Source organism: Daucus carota, chromosome 2 (assembly GCF_001625215.2).
Source record: "Daucus carota subsp. sativus chromosome 2, DH1 v3.0, whole genome shotgun sequence".
NCBI classification, from domain to species: Eukaryota; Viridiplantae; Streptophyta; class Magnoliopsida; order Apiales; family Apiaceae; genus Daucus; species Daucus carota.
The window spans coordinates 25,803,209-25,822,519 of NC_030382.2; the positions used below are offsets into that span (position 1 = coordinate 25,803,209).

General features: G+C 35.5%; 2 protein-coding genes across 2 annotated transcripts; both read left to right on the plus strand.

Moving 5' to 3' along the window:
• Positions 1-1,849: 1,849 nt before the first annotated feature.
• Positions 1,850-3,120, plus strand: LOC108208020 (uncharacterized). Its single transcript, XM_017378488.2, has 2 exons — positions 1,850-2,035; positions 2,194-3,120. Exon 2 carries the CDS (start codon positions 2,231-2,233, stop codon positions 2,711-2,713), a length of 483 nt encoding a protein of 160 aa, XP_017233977.1. The 5' UTR covers positions 1,850-2,035; positions 2,194-2,230; the 3' UTR covers positions 2,714-3,120.
• A 2,088-nt stretch (positions 3,121-5,208) lies between these two features.
• On the plus strand, positions 5,209-8,458 carry LOC108194961 (uncharacterized). The gene is made up of 2 exons (XM_064086794.1): positions 5,209-6,843; positions 6,932-8,458. The coding sequence occupies exons 1-2, from the start codon at positions 5,602-5,604 to the stop codon at positions 8,456-8,458; spliced, it is 2,769 nt and encodes a 922-aa protein (XP_063942864.1). The 5' UTR covers positions 5,209-5,601.
• Positions 8,459-19,311: the final 10,853 nt, after the last annotated feature.

Genomic DNA, 19,311 nt, shown 5'->3' on the forward strand with positions numbered 1-19,311 from the left:
GGATGTTATATTTTTATTCAGAAAAAGAAAATCTCAAAAATAAGTTATAGAACTATATTTTATAAGAGTATTGAAATGCGTGTCGAGCAGTTGAAAAGAAACGTATACAATTAAATGGGACAGAGGGAGTATTATTCTATTCGTCCAATTATTATTAGGGCATCTCCAACCGTGATCCAAAAATCCAAATTTGGGACAGTTTTGTCCCAAAACACTCCCACCATGGACTAAAATGTGATCTAAATTTGGATCAATGAACAGTACTCGTCCAAATTTCGATCACCATTATTCACTGATCCAAATCTTTTTAACATTAATATATTTTTACTTTCATTATTTGATGATTTTGTTAATATTATTAATGATGGATTAATTAAGATTAGAATATAATTAAAACGATTGGATAGCCCAAGTGGTGGGTTTATCCTCTGTTGTCCCGGGAGACCCGTGTTCGACTCTGGCTCACCAGAAAAGTATTGGAATAGATACTAATTTGAAAGGCATATAGGCCTCCATTGTAAAAAAAAAACGATGAAATTATTTTATAATATTTTATTTTTGTCTAGTTGTTGATTTTATTATTATAATTAATGATGAAATTGATTAATCTTTTTCTAAAATATTTAAAATCAAAATAGATGAATGAATTTGGATTTATATTTGGATTGCATGATTGAAATATGATTTGAATTTTACCCTAAATTTGGATCATTTAGTGATGTAAATTTGAATCTCTGGTTTGAGTTGGCCTTATAACCAGCGATTCTATTAATCTTCAATTAATCTTCAATTATTGGCAATTACGAGAGGAGACGGATCAAGAACTTATTATTTTTGTTGGTATAAAGTTAGATACTGCCTCCATCCCAATTTAGATGAGTTTTTTACTCATCACATATTAAGGAGTATTAAATGATTTTTCCTTTTTCCATCTCTACTCATATTTATTGTATTGACTTTCAATTGTATTAGCTAGATGCAATATTGGAAATGATAAAAAAAAAAAGGCAAGTATGAAAAATTATTGATAAATGTGCATTGAAAAAAGAGAAGCTCAAGTATTTGGGATAAAAAAATTTCTCAATTAGCTCATCTAATTGGGGATGGAAGGAGTATCTGGTAGCTATGCGGAGCTATACGAAATTATTGGAAGTTCATTTTCAATTAAAAGCGAGACATATCCATATCATCACTCAAGTCAAAGCAATTTACAAGCCTGTACACATCCACTAGCCAGAGAGCATAGAGAGATAAAAGTAAAAGATGGACAAGTCCTCACTCACATTCATTCTTTTTAACCTCACTTTCCGATGAAACCCACATGATCTTGCTTGGGAAAACTGAAAGATTTCACCCTTCTCTCGATCAAAAGAATCCATTCTTTTACTGATCCCATCTTTAGAATATCGAGTCACTCAAAACCTTTGTCCATGCACTCGATAAAAGATTATTCCATGGCTGTAAAAGCAAACACTAAAATAATCATAAATTTTGGACAAACATATATAAATTCTATTTAAAATATTTTTTTCATTTTAAAAAACATGCAAAAAATTAAAATAATCATATATTTTGGACAAACAGAGATAGAAATTGCAACATAATAAAATATAAAATCTGTATTTCTTCGATTTCAAAACAGACTGTTATTTTGAGATGGAGGGAATAATGATGTATAAGAGAACATGGCAATGGCATAGCGACACTTGTCATAGACTAGCACCTATGGATCAGAGCCTACTTGTGCCTATGAGGCGAATAATGGGCAATCAATCTTGAATTTATAAAGATGAAGGAGTTAGCATCACCATGCACCATATAAAATCTTGAATAGGCAACTTCCAACCTGGACAAAAATAATTATTGAACAAAGTGAACAGCTAGCTATGGGGAATGGGGGAGAAAGGCAAGGCCAAGGGGGTCCTTGAATATATGTTGGATCGACCAAAAGGCAAACTACAGAGTGCTGTGCAATTATTCATCCCATCTTATTTCATCCTCAGCTTGTGAAAAGCTAAAATTCTCCTCTCAAAAAGTAAGCACAAAGATATGTAGACAACCCACAAAACCTATAACAAATTCTCCACTTGTTCTTGTTGCATCAACTAACTTATATTCTACTTTGCTCTTTATCAAAATCTTATTATATTACTTGTCTAACATATATAACACTCCCTTTCATTTCTCCTCTAGCTCAAGAATAAAAAACCCTAGAATTATATTACGAGCCATGAAGAACACGATCAGATGCTGCATCTCCTGCATTCTACCATGCGGCGCTCTCGACGTGATCCGGGTAGTCCACTCGAACGGGCACGTCGAAGAGATCAGTGGCACGATCCGTGCAGCTGAGATCATGAAACTGAATCCCAGGCACATGTTGAAGAAACCCTCTTCGCCATCTGACGATCACACTTGTCCCAAAATGGTGGTACTTCCCCCTGATGCCGAGCTTCAACGTGGCAAGATATACTTTCTCATCCCTCTTCCTAAGGCACACGAGAAGAGCCGCTCCAGATCATCGTCCAAGAAGAAGAGGAGAGTTTCGGAGAGTAACAACATCACGGTCACAAACTTGCTTATAAATTCTGATCAGTATCTGAGTGAGATCTTGTCGGAGAAAGTTTCGGTCCAGAGGGATCGAAGAGGAGGCCGGACAGGAGTCTGGAGACCTCATTTAGAGAGTATTTCAGAGGCAGCCAGCGATACGTAATTTGTATTTCCAAGCTCACATTCACTACAACAAAAACGACTAATTTTGACGCAAGTTCGGCCTATCAAAATATTTGTCAGAAATTTTCCGTCATAAATTGTCAAGATTATTGCCGCCGGGGACGATTATATATGTATAAATATTATTAGGGTTGAGGAAGATGAGGGGTTTGAGCCTATTTTCTTGCTTGTACATAAGCATGGAACTGAAAAGAACAAAATATATTATGTTATGGTTCCTGTATTTTGTTAATGAATTATGATGAGCAACTCGAGTAGGGTCTTGCATGTGAGGGAGTAATGATAATTGCGAAAGCAAGATATATCGCACTATTTTTAGCAATGTATTTTTTTCCTTTTTTTCTTGAATAAGATTGAAGGTGTTATATATATATTGTGATGTGAACATACCACCATCCATTTTCAGATGACATTTGCTTTGTTAGATCATTTTCTTCCTGAATTTTCTCGTCTTGCGTCTTCCTCGTCTTAAAGCATGTGATGTGTCGGCCCTCGTTGCATTCGATCTTGGCTATAAGTTCATTACAATATAGCAATATAGCATGAATTTTGGTGATCAAAATATATAAAGATAATAAGTGTATGTCTAGATAATTATTATGAAAGGTATGTCATGGTCATAAAGTTAGAAAAAGATTGTTGGGTATTAATCTAGTTGGAATTGGAATTGGATTTAGATTTGAGTTGAAGATTTCGAAATTGAATTCCAATTAATGTTAGATATTTCATAATTAGATTTTGATTTGTCTAAATTTGAGATGGCTATATATACATAGTCATATTGTGTTTGATATGCGTGCTCAAAATGTAGATTTAGGTATCGCTTGCGAGTAGATACTTGAATGTTGTTAGGCTTGAGTATCCAAGTTTGGTTAATTGTATTATTGATAACAGTTTTGATTGATAATATAAGTTGGGACGTGTATTTTCCGCGTGCTATATATTTGTGTGTGTCCTTTGCACTAAAAGTTGAATATCGTATTTTTTATCCCTAACATTCGATCTCTCAACTTATCCGCGAAAGGCAAAAGAGCCCAACTAGGTTTTAAATTTCGGGAAACATATCAAGACGATCACTCATTTCATCCAAATATATCAAGTAGATCATTACTTTTCAATTTAACTCAAATTAATCATTCTTTCAATTATTTTGTACATGCCGTTAAAGTCAACTCTCTTTTTTAGTCATTTATAACATTGAATGTTAATATTTTTAATTATTTAACGACATAGTACTGTGTTGAAGTGAATATGATAGCCTAACATATAATTGAAGACTTAAAAAAAAAATTATATTCCCGTGTTCAGATAATGACAGAGTCTGGCTCCCTCTCATTTCTAACCAGTATGTTCGACCACTTTTCAAAAGTAACCAGTTATTTTTCGAGCTTTCAAAACTAACCAGTCTAAATGAGGAAGAAAACGCGACCCAAACCAAAAAAATATTCCAGTAAGGGTCGCGCTTTGAAAGAGCGACCCATGCTGCCATATTTCCATATGGGTCGCCCTTTGAAAGAGCGACCCATATGGGTTATTTTAAAAAAAAAAATTCAAAAATCGGAAAATATTATTTCAAAGGGCGACCCATATTATTTATATTATAATATTTTATAATATAATTTATATAATGATATAATATAAAAATATTTTATATTATATAGTGATACATTATTTGTGATATTATATTTTATATTATTATATTATGTAATGATATAATATAATATTATAGATTGTAATATTATATTTTTTAATTTAATTTAATTCGGAAATATTTTTTCCTTTATCTAATTTTTACCTAATATTTTTTTATTTACCTAATATTTATAGTTTATTAATTATTTATCTAATATTTAAAGTTTTATTTACCTAATATTAAAATGTGATGCAGAGAATTATTTTTTGAGGAGTGTGCAAATAATTTTGATTGTATGGTCACATCTAAGGCAGTAGGTTTTTTAGCTTTTTATTACAAAACATTGATTTAACACTGGACAAAGCTGCCAACTTCATTGAAATCATTCAAGAATTCAATAAGCCAGCCTGTTGTTACTGCTCAAATATTCACTTTTTTGCTGAGAGGACGTTTTTCTGCAAATCCATTAAGTAGAGAAAGCAATCTGCATCAAATATTCAAGCCTGTTTTCACTGCTGAAAGATGACTTCTTTTGTGAGAGGACGATTCTGCAAATCCATTATTTGGAAAAATCAAATGCATCCACTATTCATGCATGTTTTTACTGCTTTCAAAACTAACCAGTCTAAATGAGGCGAGAAAGAGCGACCCGAACGGCAACACTTTCTCCAGCAGGGGTCGCTCTTTGAAAAAGCGACCCAAACTTGAAAATACCCCATTATTTGTGATATTTTATATTTTATATTATTATTTATATTTTATAATTTTTTGTAAAGAGTGTGAAAAAAATTTAAAACGTATGGTCAAATCATCTGTTTGCAATTATGATTTTTTGAAAAGTGTGCATCATCTGTTTGCACTTATGAGCTCGTTTAAAGTCATGCAATTATGTGTTTTTAAACAGTGTGCAATAGCTTTTTTCGTATTGTCACATCCTCACATTTAACACATAGTGCAGCATGCAATAATATCAATGGATTTATGCAGTAGCTTGTTCAGAGAATCATTCATTACTTTATTGCTCATTGATAGATTGACTGCATACCAATAAGTGGACACAAAAATTGCATGCACTATTGAAGCACAGTGGTTAACTTTGAAATTCGTCCTTAAAAGCTGAAGCATTTGTGGTTGCCTATCCACAAAACCATCATCACTTGAAAAAACCTCATTGGCAAGCTATCAGAAAACCAAAACCACCAAAAGCAAACCACTCCAAAAAAACCAAAACAAAGATGGACGGTTACGTAAACGTCAATTTCTTCTGGGGAGGTGAAATCATAAAACAAGATAACGATGTTCTCTACACCTTAGATCCGAAAGAAATGATGTATGTGAAATTGAGCAGCTCACTTGAAGAACTACGAGATATGGTGTTCGGGTTGATGCATATAAGTAGGCATCATTGGGATGTCAAGCTTAGTGTGAAATATCCTCGAATCGGGGTTAGTAACCTCGTTTCGGGGTTCTTTGTGAAGTCTGTTAAATCGGACGACGATGTTCGTAGGATGTTAAGTATCCCCGAGAGATTTCACTTGGGTGGAGACGTATCATTGTTTATCGAGGCCGAGAGTATTGCTCAACCCAGCCAACACTATGGAGGCGAGTATGGGGGGAACTATGGACAAACCGGACAAACCGTTGCAGGTGGCCAAGTTTCAAATTATGTTGAAAACTACGGTGGGAGTTTTGGAGGCGATTATGGGGGAAACTATGGACAAAGCCAGGGCATGCAAGGGTGGTCTAGCGGCTACAACTACGGGACGATTGGAGAGTATGGTGGTGGCTCGAGTAATACGGGTCGTTTTGTTGTTGAAGAGGTTGTGGACGAGGACGATTTGAGTGGTAGACAGCCATCACCGGCTCGTCAAACCCCGAAAAGAGGTGCAGCTATAGCTCTTGCACTGGAGAACCAGGAGGATGATGAAGAGTATGGCTCGGAAAGAGCCATAAGCAGCAGTGACGATTCGGAGTGGAATCTATCACAGGAGGATGTTCCGGAAAGTGAAGATTTTTCGGAGGTTGATTCCGATGAAGAAAGAGAGGGAAACATGCACTTGCAAACACAGTCATTGTCTATTCATGAACCTAGAGCTGCATGGTTTGGATCCCAGGATTACGAGCCTGTGATTGTGTCCAACAAGGACGCAGTTATGTCACTCGGGTTTGATCCCGCCAACGATGAGTTGACCGAAGGAGCTCTATTTGCTACCAAGGAAGTGCTCATAGCTGCTGTGAAACATGCACACATAAGTACAGATCGAAATTTCATCGTGGAGAAAAGCTCCACGCAAGTCTACAAAGTTAAATGTGTGGTTTCAAACTGCAAGTGGAAGCTAAGGGCCGCGAAGAAGAAGTCCCACGGCCTTTTTCAAATAACTAAATGTCCAGAGATTCACACATGCCTACTGGATAGACCCACGCAGGACCACCGCAAAATTTCAGCAAAAATGATTGGCTATGTGGTTGCTCCCTACGTAAGTCCTACAACCTTGGATATCATTATATGTCTAAATATTATCGTTTATTATTCATCGTTAATGTTAATATATTTTGTTTCAACAGATCTCCCAGACCCCTCAATTGAAGGTAAGCAACATCATCACAATGGTCAATGATGAGTACCACCATTTGGTTAGTTACTTGAAAGCATGGAGGGGGAAGATGGCCGCCATGGAAAGCGTTTATGGAAGCTGGAAGACAACCTACAACGAGCTCCCTCGGTTCCTTAATGTCATGGCCAGTACAAATGTCGGAAGTATAGTTGTGGTTGAGGTTGTTCCACATCATAAAGAGAGGGGTACATCGACATTTGTTCGTGCATTTTGGTGCCTAAAAGCAATGATTGATGGTTGGCAGTATGCACGGCCAGTTATTTCCATTGATGGTACATTTCTTAAGGGAAAGTATAATGAGAAATTGCTGGTCGCGGTGGGAGTCGACTCTAATAACCACCAATATCCCATATGCTTCGCCCTTGTTGATGAGGAAACAACTGAAAATTGGTCTTGGTTTCTACGTCTTTTACGTAGACATGTATGCCGAGATAGATTGGGGGTTTGTATTATATCTGACCGTGCGACGGGGATCCTTGCTGCAATGAATGACGAAGCGAGTGGTTTTACCCCGCCGATGGGCTATCACAGATTCTGCCTCCATCATGTTAGGAGCAACTTCTCCAAGGCATTCCCGGGAAAGGAGCTTAAAATGTTAATGTGGCTAGCCGGCAATACGCCACAGATTAGGAAATATGATGCCTACATGAAGAAGATTGGAGAGCTTTCGCCTCAAGGCTTGAGGTGGTTGCTAGGGATAAGTCCAGCCCTCTGGACTATTTGTCATGACACAGGCCACGCTCGTTTCGGCCAAGCTACCACAAACATCACAGAGAGCTTTAATGGTAACGTGCGCGTGGCTCGGCACCTACCTGTGACCGCAATGATTGAATTCATGTTTTATAAAACTGTTAGGACGGTCAATAAGGAGAGGAACGCAGTGCTTGAGGGCATTGGGGAGGGTCATGAACTTTGTCTAAGGACGAGAAATAAGTTGGAGAAGATTGCAGCCAAAGCTAACACACACCGGGTCGAGACATTTAATAGAGGAACCGGTTTGTTCTCCGTAAAGACGCAAAGGTACATGGTAAAAGGGTGCAATAAGGGCGGGAACACGCAGGTGGTTGACATAACTCAGCGTACATGCACTTGCGGGAAATGGGCTTGCCACCGCCTACCGTGTTCACATTTGATTGCTGCTTGCAACCACAATCACTTAAACTGGAAACAGTGGATTGGCCCCTTCCACTACAACTCTACTTTGTTGAAATTGTGGGAGCCAATGATATATCCATTACCAGCAACTGGGTATTGGGATATTGATTTGCCAGTGCAATGGAGAATGTTTGGAACTGTGGTACCGAACGAGGCCTTGCGAAAGAGAAGGCGTAAACGAGGAGAAAGGGGTCAATCCGTCAGAATACGCACGGAGATGGACAGTTCCCGTACAAGTCACAAATGTGGCCGCTGCAAGCAAGAAGGACACACTAGACGTAGTAAAAGGTGTCCATTGTACAATGTTGACCCTACTGTGTAATTTAATTGCCATTTTATTTTTAGTCCTTGTTTTTAATTGTTAATTTGTATTTTCCTTTTCAGTCCTTGTTTTTTATTGTTACTCTGTATTTTTCTTTCGTTTTTTATTGTTAATCCAATTTTGTTAATTAATTTAATGTAATGGTGTTGAAGCAATAAATAAACTTCAAGGAAACAGAAGCATTCGGGACAAGATATTACACACTGGCAAAAGAAAGGCTGTAAAGAAAAGATTCTGCTCAGTTAAAGGACAATATATAATAAAGTAAAGTGATGTGAAAAGAAAGGTTGTATAGATTAGACTACACACTGGCAAACCATAGCAAGCATGTAAAGAAAAGATTCTGCTCAGTTTAAGGACTTGTCAATTCCAAAATTATTATCATATCCGGAAATATATTTACCTGAACAATACTCCATTGGCCTATAAATAGGCCTTCATTATGTGGTTGATACACATACATTCAACCAAACAAACACATAAAACACATCATTTTGTTACAATTCCGATGATATCATTGTCTTCAAGCTCTCTCGTTGCATCAAGCAACCACTTCTGTAATTGTGGTGTGAGGGCTAAAATACGAACTTGTTGGAATGATGAGATGATGGCTCAGAGATTTTACTGCTGCGGTTCTCCAATTGTAAGTAAAGTTTTGGAATATACAACATATGTTTACATTCTTTGTGCTTAAAACTGTAAAATATTTAACTACAGGCAAATAGCTGTTATTATTTCAAATGGATTGATGATGAGCCTTTGGAGGATGATGCTATAATTACTCGATTGAATGATGAGCGTCTACATCTGCAGGCCACTCTTCACGCTTGTGAGACAAGGGTGCAAGAACTCGAGAATGCAATTATCCTGGAGAGAAGCAGGAAAATGCATAAGGCATTGACTTCCGTAGTAGGATTACTTTGTTTAATGATCGCATTGTTTGTGGCTTTTCTCGTGATTTAAATGTTGTGTCGTTAAATTTGTCGCAATTTGGTTTAAAGCACATGTAATGACATATTGTGCTTCAGTGCATGATCTAGTTTTTATTGTTAATCTGTATTTTTCTTTTCAGTCCTTGTTTTTTATTGTTGTTAATCCATTTTCGTTAATTAATTTAATGTAATGGTGTTAAAGCAATAAATAAACTTAAAAGAAACAGAAGCATTACATAAACTAAAACGAAATTACATATGATTAAAATGAGAACATGACTTAAGTTCTCAATCCTTGGTGATGTCTACAATATAGTCGGAACCATATTCTTCATAATTATCTTCATCATCCACAGCGTCAACATCTCCCCAAATTGCCCAATAATCAGCTTCATCACGTGCATCAAGTTTAGCCTGCAATGCATCGCATTCTTGCTTAATTCCAGCCATGTATCGATTGTAGCGAGCATCAGAAACTACTTTATCCAACGGACGAAGTCTGTCTTCTAAAAGTTTATCAACTTCAGGATAACGTCTCCCCTCGTCCTCAACCTCCTGCTCTGTCGGCACCCAATCTTTGCCGTTTCGGGCTCTCCTAGTAGAGAACTTGCGTTGCAAATAGTACGCATGATCCCGCTTGATCTTCAACGTTTGTGGTGGTTTGCTTTTAGGAACTACTGCAGGTCGTTGGTTGTTTTGGTTGCTGCGCATCCCTCCCAACAATAGCTCTGGTTGTTGTCTTCTATGTTGTTGCTGTTCCAGGCGTTTTTCGTAGCCAGGGGACATTGGCATTTTACCCTTTTCCATCTTGGTGCAGCTGAATTGATGTTTTTTCGTAGTTCAAATGTGGAAACCGAGTTCAATGTATGTGTAGAAGACAGACTGGAGGACCTATTTATAAGACAGGTCGCCAACGAATTATTGTTAGGCAAAAATTGAAATCCAACTGTATTCATTAAATGCATGCTTTGATTTCTTTAAATCCATTCTATTTTGATGGAAGATATGGTTCACATGTGTACAGTAATAAGCCTGACATTTTTAAAAGTTTGAAATAACAACTCTCTGCTGCAGTGTTGTTTCTTTGCAGTCTTCTTTTGCAGTGTTGTCTTTATTTTGTTTAAAGTGGTGAGAAGACAACTCATATTTACATTTTTTAAATGACAAGGGAAATTCAATACAGGCCTATACTGCTAAAACACGATTGATAAATGTACATCAGGCACTAAAACACGATAGATAAATGTACATCAGGCACTAAAGCACGATAGATAAATGTACAACAATTAAATCCATGACATGAACTTGAAAATATTTCATTACAAGTGCTTGAAACCAAATTGCGACAAATTTAACAACACAACATTTAAAGAACGAGAAAACCAACTTAGACTGAAAGGTAGATAACAAACACGATGGTACTACGACCACTTATTCGTCCTCGGACGACATTACACTATCAGAATAATAATCCGGACTGGTGACCAGTGCAAGGTATTGTTGTTCCTTAAACCAGTCCCCTGCTTCCCGAAACATCCTAGCATCATCGTATAGGCTCTGACGCTGCAGACGCAGTTGCATGCGATTCTCCTCTTCTCTCGCTCTGAATAGGGTGGCCTCCATCTCCTGCGGCGTCTCTCGAGGCATAGTACGAGCCTTTTGTTTAGGAATTGGAATCCCAGCTAGTGCACAACATTCCCTGCACACTTCAAGCGAACGCACACGCCACGTCCACTCATCCAACATGGTGGTAATCGACTCAGGGGAGTAGCGTAAATTAGGATTTAAAGAGTACCTAAACTCATCCTCACACCACCATTTCCTACCCATGGCAACAAACAGATCACCTGGTGTGTAACTCATGATTTATGTTGAACTATTTCTTGTGCGAGTTCTATGGTTGTGAGTGCATTGACAATATTGTATGTGAACCTATTTATAGGCACAGCATAACATTGCAACGAAATAATGCTCATATTCACATGATCAACAGTTGTATCTCATAATGCTGATATTCACATGATCAACAGTTGTATCTCATAATGCTGATATTCACATGATCAACAGTAGTATCTGATAATGCAGAGGGTCACATGGTGTACAGTAGGTCATAAAGTAAAGGTTCTGCAAAAGTAGTATCTGATAATGCAGAGGGTCATAAATTAAAGGTTCTGCAAAAGTAGTATCTGATAATGCAGAGGGTCACATGGTGTACAGTAGGTCATAAAGTAAAGGTTCTGCAAAAGTAAAGTGCCTCACTGTAAAGATTAGACTGTACAAAGTTTCTCACTTTATAGATTAGACCCACGTTTTCATACTGCCAAACCATAGCATGCATTGAAAGAAAAGATTCAGCTCATTTAAAGGACTTGTCAATTCAAAAATTGACAAGTCCTTTAAATATATTCAGCTAAACAATAATCCATTCGCCTATAAATAGGTCTTCATTATGGTTGATACACATACAAGCAACTAAACAAACACAAAATTCACTCATCACTTAAGCTGAAAATGGATAAGGGCAAGGCACCAATGGATAAGGGGAAAGCACCAATGACCCCCGGCTGCGAAAAACGCCTCAAACAGCAACAAGATAGGAGACAGCCGGAGCTTGTGTTGGGAGGGATGCGCAACAACCGAAGCAACCAACCTAAACCAGCTCCTAAAAGCAAGGCACCACCGGTCGTGCAACAAAAGAAAACTCGGCCACCGTTGGGACGGATGCGCACTGACTTTGACATCAAGAAAATGATAGAGGAGACGAGAGAAGAGAGACGTCTCGAGGTTGAACATCAAAAGAACGTGAAGAAGTGGAACAAACTCTTCCGTTATATTTGCAGGTATGTTTATAGGAGGATTAGAAGGGGCAAAGATTGGGTGATGACGGAGGCGGAAGATGATATCCATAACAGAAAATTCCCTGAAGTTCACAAACTCTATTTTCAACGCCATCGTGAGATGGGTGAGATGGATATCCCATTTGGTGATTCTCGCATGAGGTATTATGCGGCTAAAATCGATGAAGAGTGCGCCGCACTGCAGGCTAAACTCGAGGGAAGTCAGGAAGCCAGATTTTGGGCCGAGTGGGGAGATGTGGACAATGTAACTTATCAGTGCCGTCGAGTGCAAATGCCTACCCCGTGGGTCGATGAAGATGAAGTGGAAGGCGGTGTTGCTGATGATGGTGGAGACGATGATGCTCACGCTGAGGACGATGAAGATGATGATGAAGGATATGATTCCGACTATATTGTGGACCTCACTCAGGATTGAGAACTTATGTCATGTTCTCATTTTAATCATATGTAATTTCCCTTCAGTTTATGTAATGCTTCTGTTTCGTTTAAGTTTATGTAATGCGAATTACCTTTTAAGTACAATCTATATGAGCTTAAATATTTAAATATGACAATCTATAATATTATATTATATCATTACATAATATAATAATATAAAATATAATATCACAAATAATGTATCACTATATAATATAAAATATTTTTATATTATATCATTATATAAATAATATTATAAAATATTATAATATAAATATTTACTAAAACTTCAATTAAATATATAAATATATATATATATATCACTATATAATATAAAATATTTTTATATTATATCATTATATAAATTATATTATAAAATATTATAATATAAATAATATGGGTCGCCATTTGAAATAATATTTTCTGATTTTTGATTTTTTTTTTTTAAAAATAACCCATATGGGTCGCCCTTTGAAAGCGCGACCCATACTTATATATTTATGTTTGGGTCGCTCTTTCAAAGCGCGACCTTACTGGAAATTTTTTTTGGTTTGGGTCGCGTTTTCTCCCCTCATTTAGACTGGTTAGTTTTGAAAGCTCGAAAAAAAACTGGTTACTTTTGAAAAGTGGTTGAATAGAGTGGTTACAAATGATACGGAGCCGACAGAGTCTTATTGTCATGTCAGGCTATTCTAGTTACTTCTACACTCCACCAGGTCTATAACTTCATTTACATGTGAGGCTTTTCTATTCACTTTCACGCTACACCACGTTGATAACGGAGGAAAATATTACTCCCTCAGTCCCCCTGGTAGTATACATTGGGGCACGGGGACGCGGCACGGACTTTAATACTCTTATAAAATGTAGTTGTGCAATCTATTTTTAAAATTTTTCTTTTCTGAATTAAAGTTTGGATGTTATATTTTTATACAGAAAAAGAAAATCTCAAAAATAAGTTCCGGAACTATATTTTATAAGAGCATTGAAATACGTGTCGAGCAGTGAAAAAGAAACGTATAGAATTAAATGGGACAGAGGGAGTAACATTCAATGTTGTATTGACTGGAAAAAGAGATCAGATTCATACTGCTTGTCAGTGTTCTAAAAATCCCCGATTTAACCGATAAATCCCCGATTAATCCCCTGCAAGGTCGGTCACCGATCCGATTTTTGAAATCCGATTAATCCTTATATATATTTCATAATCGAAGTATATGTGATAAATTATTAAAATTAAAATACTATATTACTTTAAATATGAATAATTATAGAGTTTGTAAATATAGTAAATATATTAGTTACTAAATAACTAATATAATAATAACTAAATATTAAATAATTTTTTAATATTAGAATAAACCAGATTTTAACTCCGATTAATCCTTCCGATTAATCCCCGATTTCCGATAAATCCTTGAATCGGTAGCTCAACCGATTATGTCCCATTCCCGATTTCTGTAACACTGCTGCTTGTACAAAATAACATAATGAATGATTAACTTAAGTCAAATTGAAAGATAATGATCTACTTCATATATTTAAATGAAACGAGTGACTAACATGATATTTTTCTCTTTCAATTTCCATGAGCCGAACTAAGATTGAACATATATATATAATGATAATAAATATTTATTGATTCCACTCACAAAGTAAGATGATTTTTCGTAATTTCTAAAAACAAAATATGAGAGATTTAATATAATATCTTTTACAATTTTACTAACCCGTTTGACTCGATTTAAAATTGTCACTTAACTTGACGTGACTTTGACTTATAAATTGACGTGACTTTGACTTAATCATACTCTATAAAAACTATGCAAGTGTTTGGTTTATCTTATTTTTCAGAAATGAATCTTTATATCATAAAAGAAATAAGTAGTTAAAAATCTACTTTACTTTACTTTTTATAATAATTTTTTATTTTTGTTAAATGATAAATATAAACTACCTCCTTAATATTTAATTTAAAATAATTATATAATTAAGAAATTATATATATAGGACCGCAAACGAGACGAGGCCATCACGTCCACGTCTCCATTTATATCACCAACAGTTTGATGTTTATTGATAGTTAGATTGAAAAATTATATTTAATAATGTGAAATTCAGGTAATACAGATATATATGGTTTGGAATTCGATAAAACTTGATTGACAATTTTGATTCAGATAGGATCTATTTCGATATTACAGAGTTTGTTCTAGTTTTTATTTTGTGTTTTCTTCCTTTTTTTCCAATAAGTCTGTCAAAGAGCTCAACCACATTTGTCTTGAAGTTTTGATTTCTCTAAAAATCTTGCTTGTTAGGTAAGATTAGTCTATCTTTTTTCTTTAAGTTTTTGCATTAGTTTGTTTTTACGGATATGAGGATTAAAAGCTTTTTCTGAATCAATCTTCTTTTTCATCTACACATTTGCAAATCTAAGGTTTTTAGTTTGTCACGTTTGGTTTTGATTTTTTTTTGTTGTCTCACTGTTTATGTGAGTTTTGTTATTTTCTCATCGTTTGTGTAAGTATGGTGCTTGATTTAGTAATAAACGTTGTTAGGCAATTGCATTCTCAGTTGATAGCTCAAACTGGTTATGGGGGAAGCCAAAGTGGCGAAACATGTGTATATATCATCTTCAACAAATCACGTAATTTTATATCCAAGAAGAATGGATTAATCAGTGATTGTTTCTATGTTTGGTTTGTTCGACGCAACTGTTTATGTAGATGCCGAATGGCTTTTTATTATTGAATAAACTAATTTATCGAAAAAAATCTGGGTTATATATATTTTTTGCTAAAATCTTTCTTATTTCCAATTAGAATCTATTTGAACCGAAAAAATTGAATCAAATTAATAATGCTATAATGTTGAATCATCATCTTACATAAACACTAAAAAAACAGTTGAAAACCGACTGCGTAAAACTAACCGGTATGAAAAAAGTGTCGGGATGAAATCGACAGGTACATATCGGTCGGTTTTACTAGAACGACGTCTTTCTGCATTGCTAACAAGACTTCGACTTATTTAAACCGATCGAAACGAGGTTGGTTGGGTTTAGAGCTGACGTGTCCATATCATAACCGACCAACTCATCGGTTGGTTAAGTGTTTGGGTATCTTTCATCAATTTTTTAATAATTTGTTAGACAAAACGATGTCGTATATGTCTGAAAACAAAACTGACTGGCCATCGATCGATTTTAATTATATTTTTTTTATTTTTAAATATATGTATTTATTTTGAAATTGATAATATATACTCGTTATAGAAGGGTTACGACGTCGTTTTATATTAAAATACATAACCAACCGATGGGTGGTCGGTTTTAACCCATTATTTTTGCTAAATCTCTTTCTCCCTCACCAATCTCCTTTTTCCCCATCTCATTTTCTTCCTCTCTCTTTTCCCAAAATCTTTCCCTCTCTACCTAAAACCTCTCCCTCTCCCTCTCTCTCTCTCTCTTGTTATACAAAAATGCCCATAAAAAACGCGGATCTTAAACTTCGTTGGGTCTTGATTGGGTTTTGAATTTCAATCTCAATTAGGGTTCAATCTCAATTTGCAGGTAAATCTATCTCTCCCTCAGTTTCTCTTTATATGTTTGTGTATGTATATATGTATATATATGTTTGTGTATGTATACACACACACACACACATATATATATATATATATGTATGTATGTATGTATGTATGTATATGATTTTGAGTTTAATTTTGATTTAGTTTTTGAGTTCGATTTTTAGTCGATTTTGTAAGCATGATTATAAAGAGCATATATGAGTCGAATTTGCAGGCAATATATCTAATTATTTCATTAAATATTAAAATAAAATTTATAAAACTTCATTAAAAATCATTCTTAAAAACATAATACACAACTTCAAATCAAAGCCCCATTGGGCCAGCCTTGTCCTTGACCATGTCCTCCTCCTCCTTCTGCTTCTTCAACTTCCCATCCATAATCCCCGCGAACCTGATCTTCCACTCATGCTTGCGTATCGCTGCCACCCATTCCGCCTCGATCCTTTCCTCCTCAAGATAGTGATCAAGATGTATGAACATGATAGTGGCCCTGTCCTCGTAACACATTTCGTCCAGGATTTCAAACATCCCATAAGTAATGTTGTCAATTCTTACCTTTTTTTGTGGTGGTGGCATATGATTTCCATTATGTGTTGGTTGAAGGTTATAATGTTAACTCTGATTAATCTAGTGTCCTATTTATAGCACAAGAGTTTAACTATATATTTTTTATTTGGGTTTTTCATTTTCCAAAAATAGTAAATGTATACGTTTTTAGCAGAAGAACATAACCGACCGAACCAGTTAGTTTTTAATAGCATAAAGTTGTTTCTATCATAAACCCGACTACAGAGTTAGAACCAACCGCTTTTATGGTCGGTGTAAATATTAGCCAAAAACAAAGGCGTATTTTGTACGATATCTAAAACCAACCACGGGTTTGGTTGGTTTTAAACAATTATCTTTAAATTTTGGAATTTTTTATTACTTTAAAAACGGGAGGGGGGGTGTAAGTTGAAGCGGGGATACGGTGCTGTTTTGTGAAAAATGATATAACTGACCGCCTGATTTAGACAGTCGGTCGGTTTTGACCATCCTTCACTTTCATTTTATTGCAAACTTGAAGAAAAAGGAAACCAAAAAGGGAGAAGAAGAAAAGGAAGATGAAAGGATGGAAAACTAAACATCAAAAACAAAGTAAGCCATTCTTCTTAATCGATGATCACATTGTAATTTGTATGCATATTATTTATTTAAATTTTTTGGATAATTTATAATATATATGTTATGTTCATACATGTGTGTGTGTATTTCTGTAGATGACAAATATTAATCGGAGTTTGATTAGTAACAGGTTGCAACGAGATAAAGTTACTATAAATCAAGAATATAGAGAAGGTGTAGAGGAATATTTGAAATTTGCAAGCTTGAAAATGGAGGGATATATGATGAAAAGTCCTTGTAAGCTTTGCAAAATTTTGAATTGGTTAGGGGTAGATGATTTTTGATTTCATTTGATATCCGAGGGTATGATGAAGAGTTATATGGATGGACTTTACATGGGGAGGTTCTGCAAAAAATAAATAAACGAAAATCATATGAAACTCGAGAATATCGGAGGGTACGTAGTAAATGATCCAGTTGATATCAACTCCATGTTACATGATTTTACTTGTTCGAATCATGAATTTTATGATACCATGGGTAGTACTAATGTTGAAGAAGCTCCTAATAATAGTGCTAAAGAATTCTATGAGGCGGTTGTTTAAAATGGTGTTCGTATTTTTCCCGGTTGCACAATATATACAAAAATAAGTTTTATACCTCAAAATTGTTGGAGTTCAAAAATGCGTCTAATTGTAGTGACGAAGAGCTTTCAATAGTTTGATTAAGATCATTATGGACGTGTTACCAAAACACACACATTACCCGAGTCTTATTATGAGATGAAAAAGGTTATGAAAAGTTTAAGGGTAGAATATGAAAAAATTGATGTATGCGAGAATGATTGTATGTTATTTTATGGAGATGAGAAAGATAAAATTTTGTGTGATATATGTAGTTGCAATCGACATCTGGATAAATCAAGGATAAATGGTAAGAACATTCTGAGAAAAATTTGAAGACATTTTCCTTTGATTCCCCGACTACAACGGTTATATATGTTGGCACATATATCGGACCATATGATGTTTACAAAAATCGAGAGGTAAGTGAGAAAGAAACTAGTCATCCTGCGGATGAAAGAATTTTGACCTCCGATATCCATCATTTGCTCCAGAAATATTCGTAATACAAGACTTGGTTTTGCGACTGATGGTTTCAACCCACTTGGACAAACGAGTAAAACATATAGTGTGTGGCCCGTGGTAATTGTTTTGTATAATCTTCCGCCTTCCATGTATATGAAAAAACCGCATATGTTTTTGACCGATAGTATACCAGGTCCGGATAGTATTGGGAACAATATTTATATATATATCTTAGACTCAATACTATAACAAGACAGGAAACAATAGTTTAGTTTGATAAAGGTTTGGACAGATGAAGAACGGGTACATACAGAATCAAACGATCAAGTAAATTGAAGCAATCATAGAATCACTATAAGAAGTTCACTAATATGGTCAGGCCTCGGTGAATATTAAAGTACAAGTTGTTTCAGGAATCAGAAGTTGTCTAAAGATTCTTTATCAAGTGCTAGTGCATTCCAGTATCGCCAACCTGATTATTCTTAATCAGATAATGAATCACTTCTAACCCGGAATGGAGTGACCAATGTTATATTTATCAAAGACGTTATAAAGTTTAATTTCAATATTAGTCATTTGTGAACCTGACCATTGCACTAAACATCAACACATATGAAGTTCTTCGTCATATTTTTTAAATGAAGAATAGATCAACTCATGCAAGTTAAATCTGAAATCAAGTCTGGGCTTTCCAAGAGTTTCTAGAAGTAAACCGCTTTCAAACAAAGTCAAATCAAAATTCTATCAAGTGGTGCCAAGAATTAGCATTAGTCCTAACCGGTGCCTCCTTAAAGTGTGTGTGCGCGCGCGCGCGTGTATTAAGAGATATTTAAAATACTCTAAGACAACTACTGGCGCCTCTC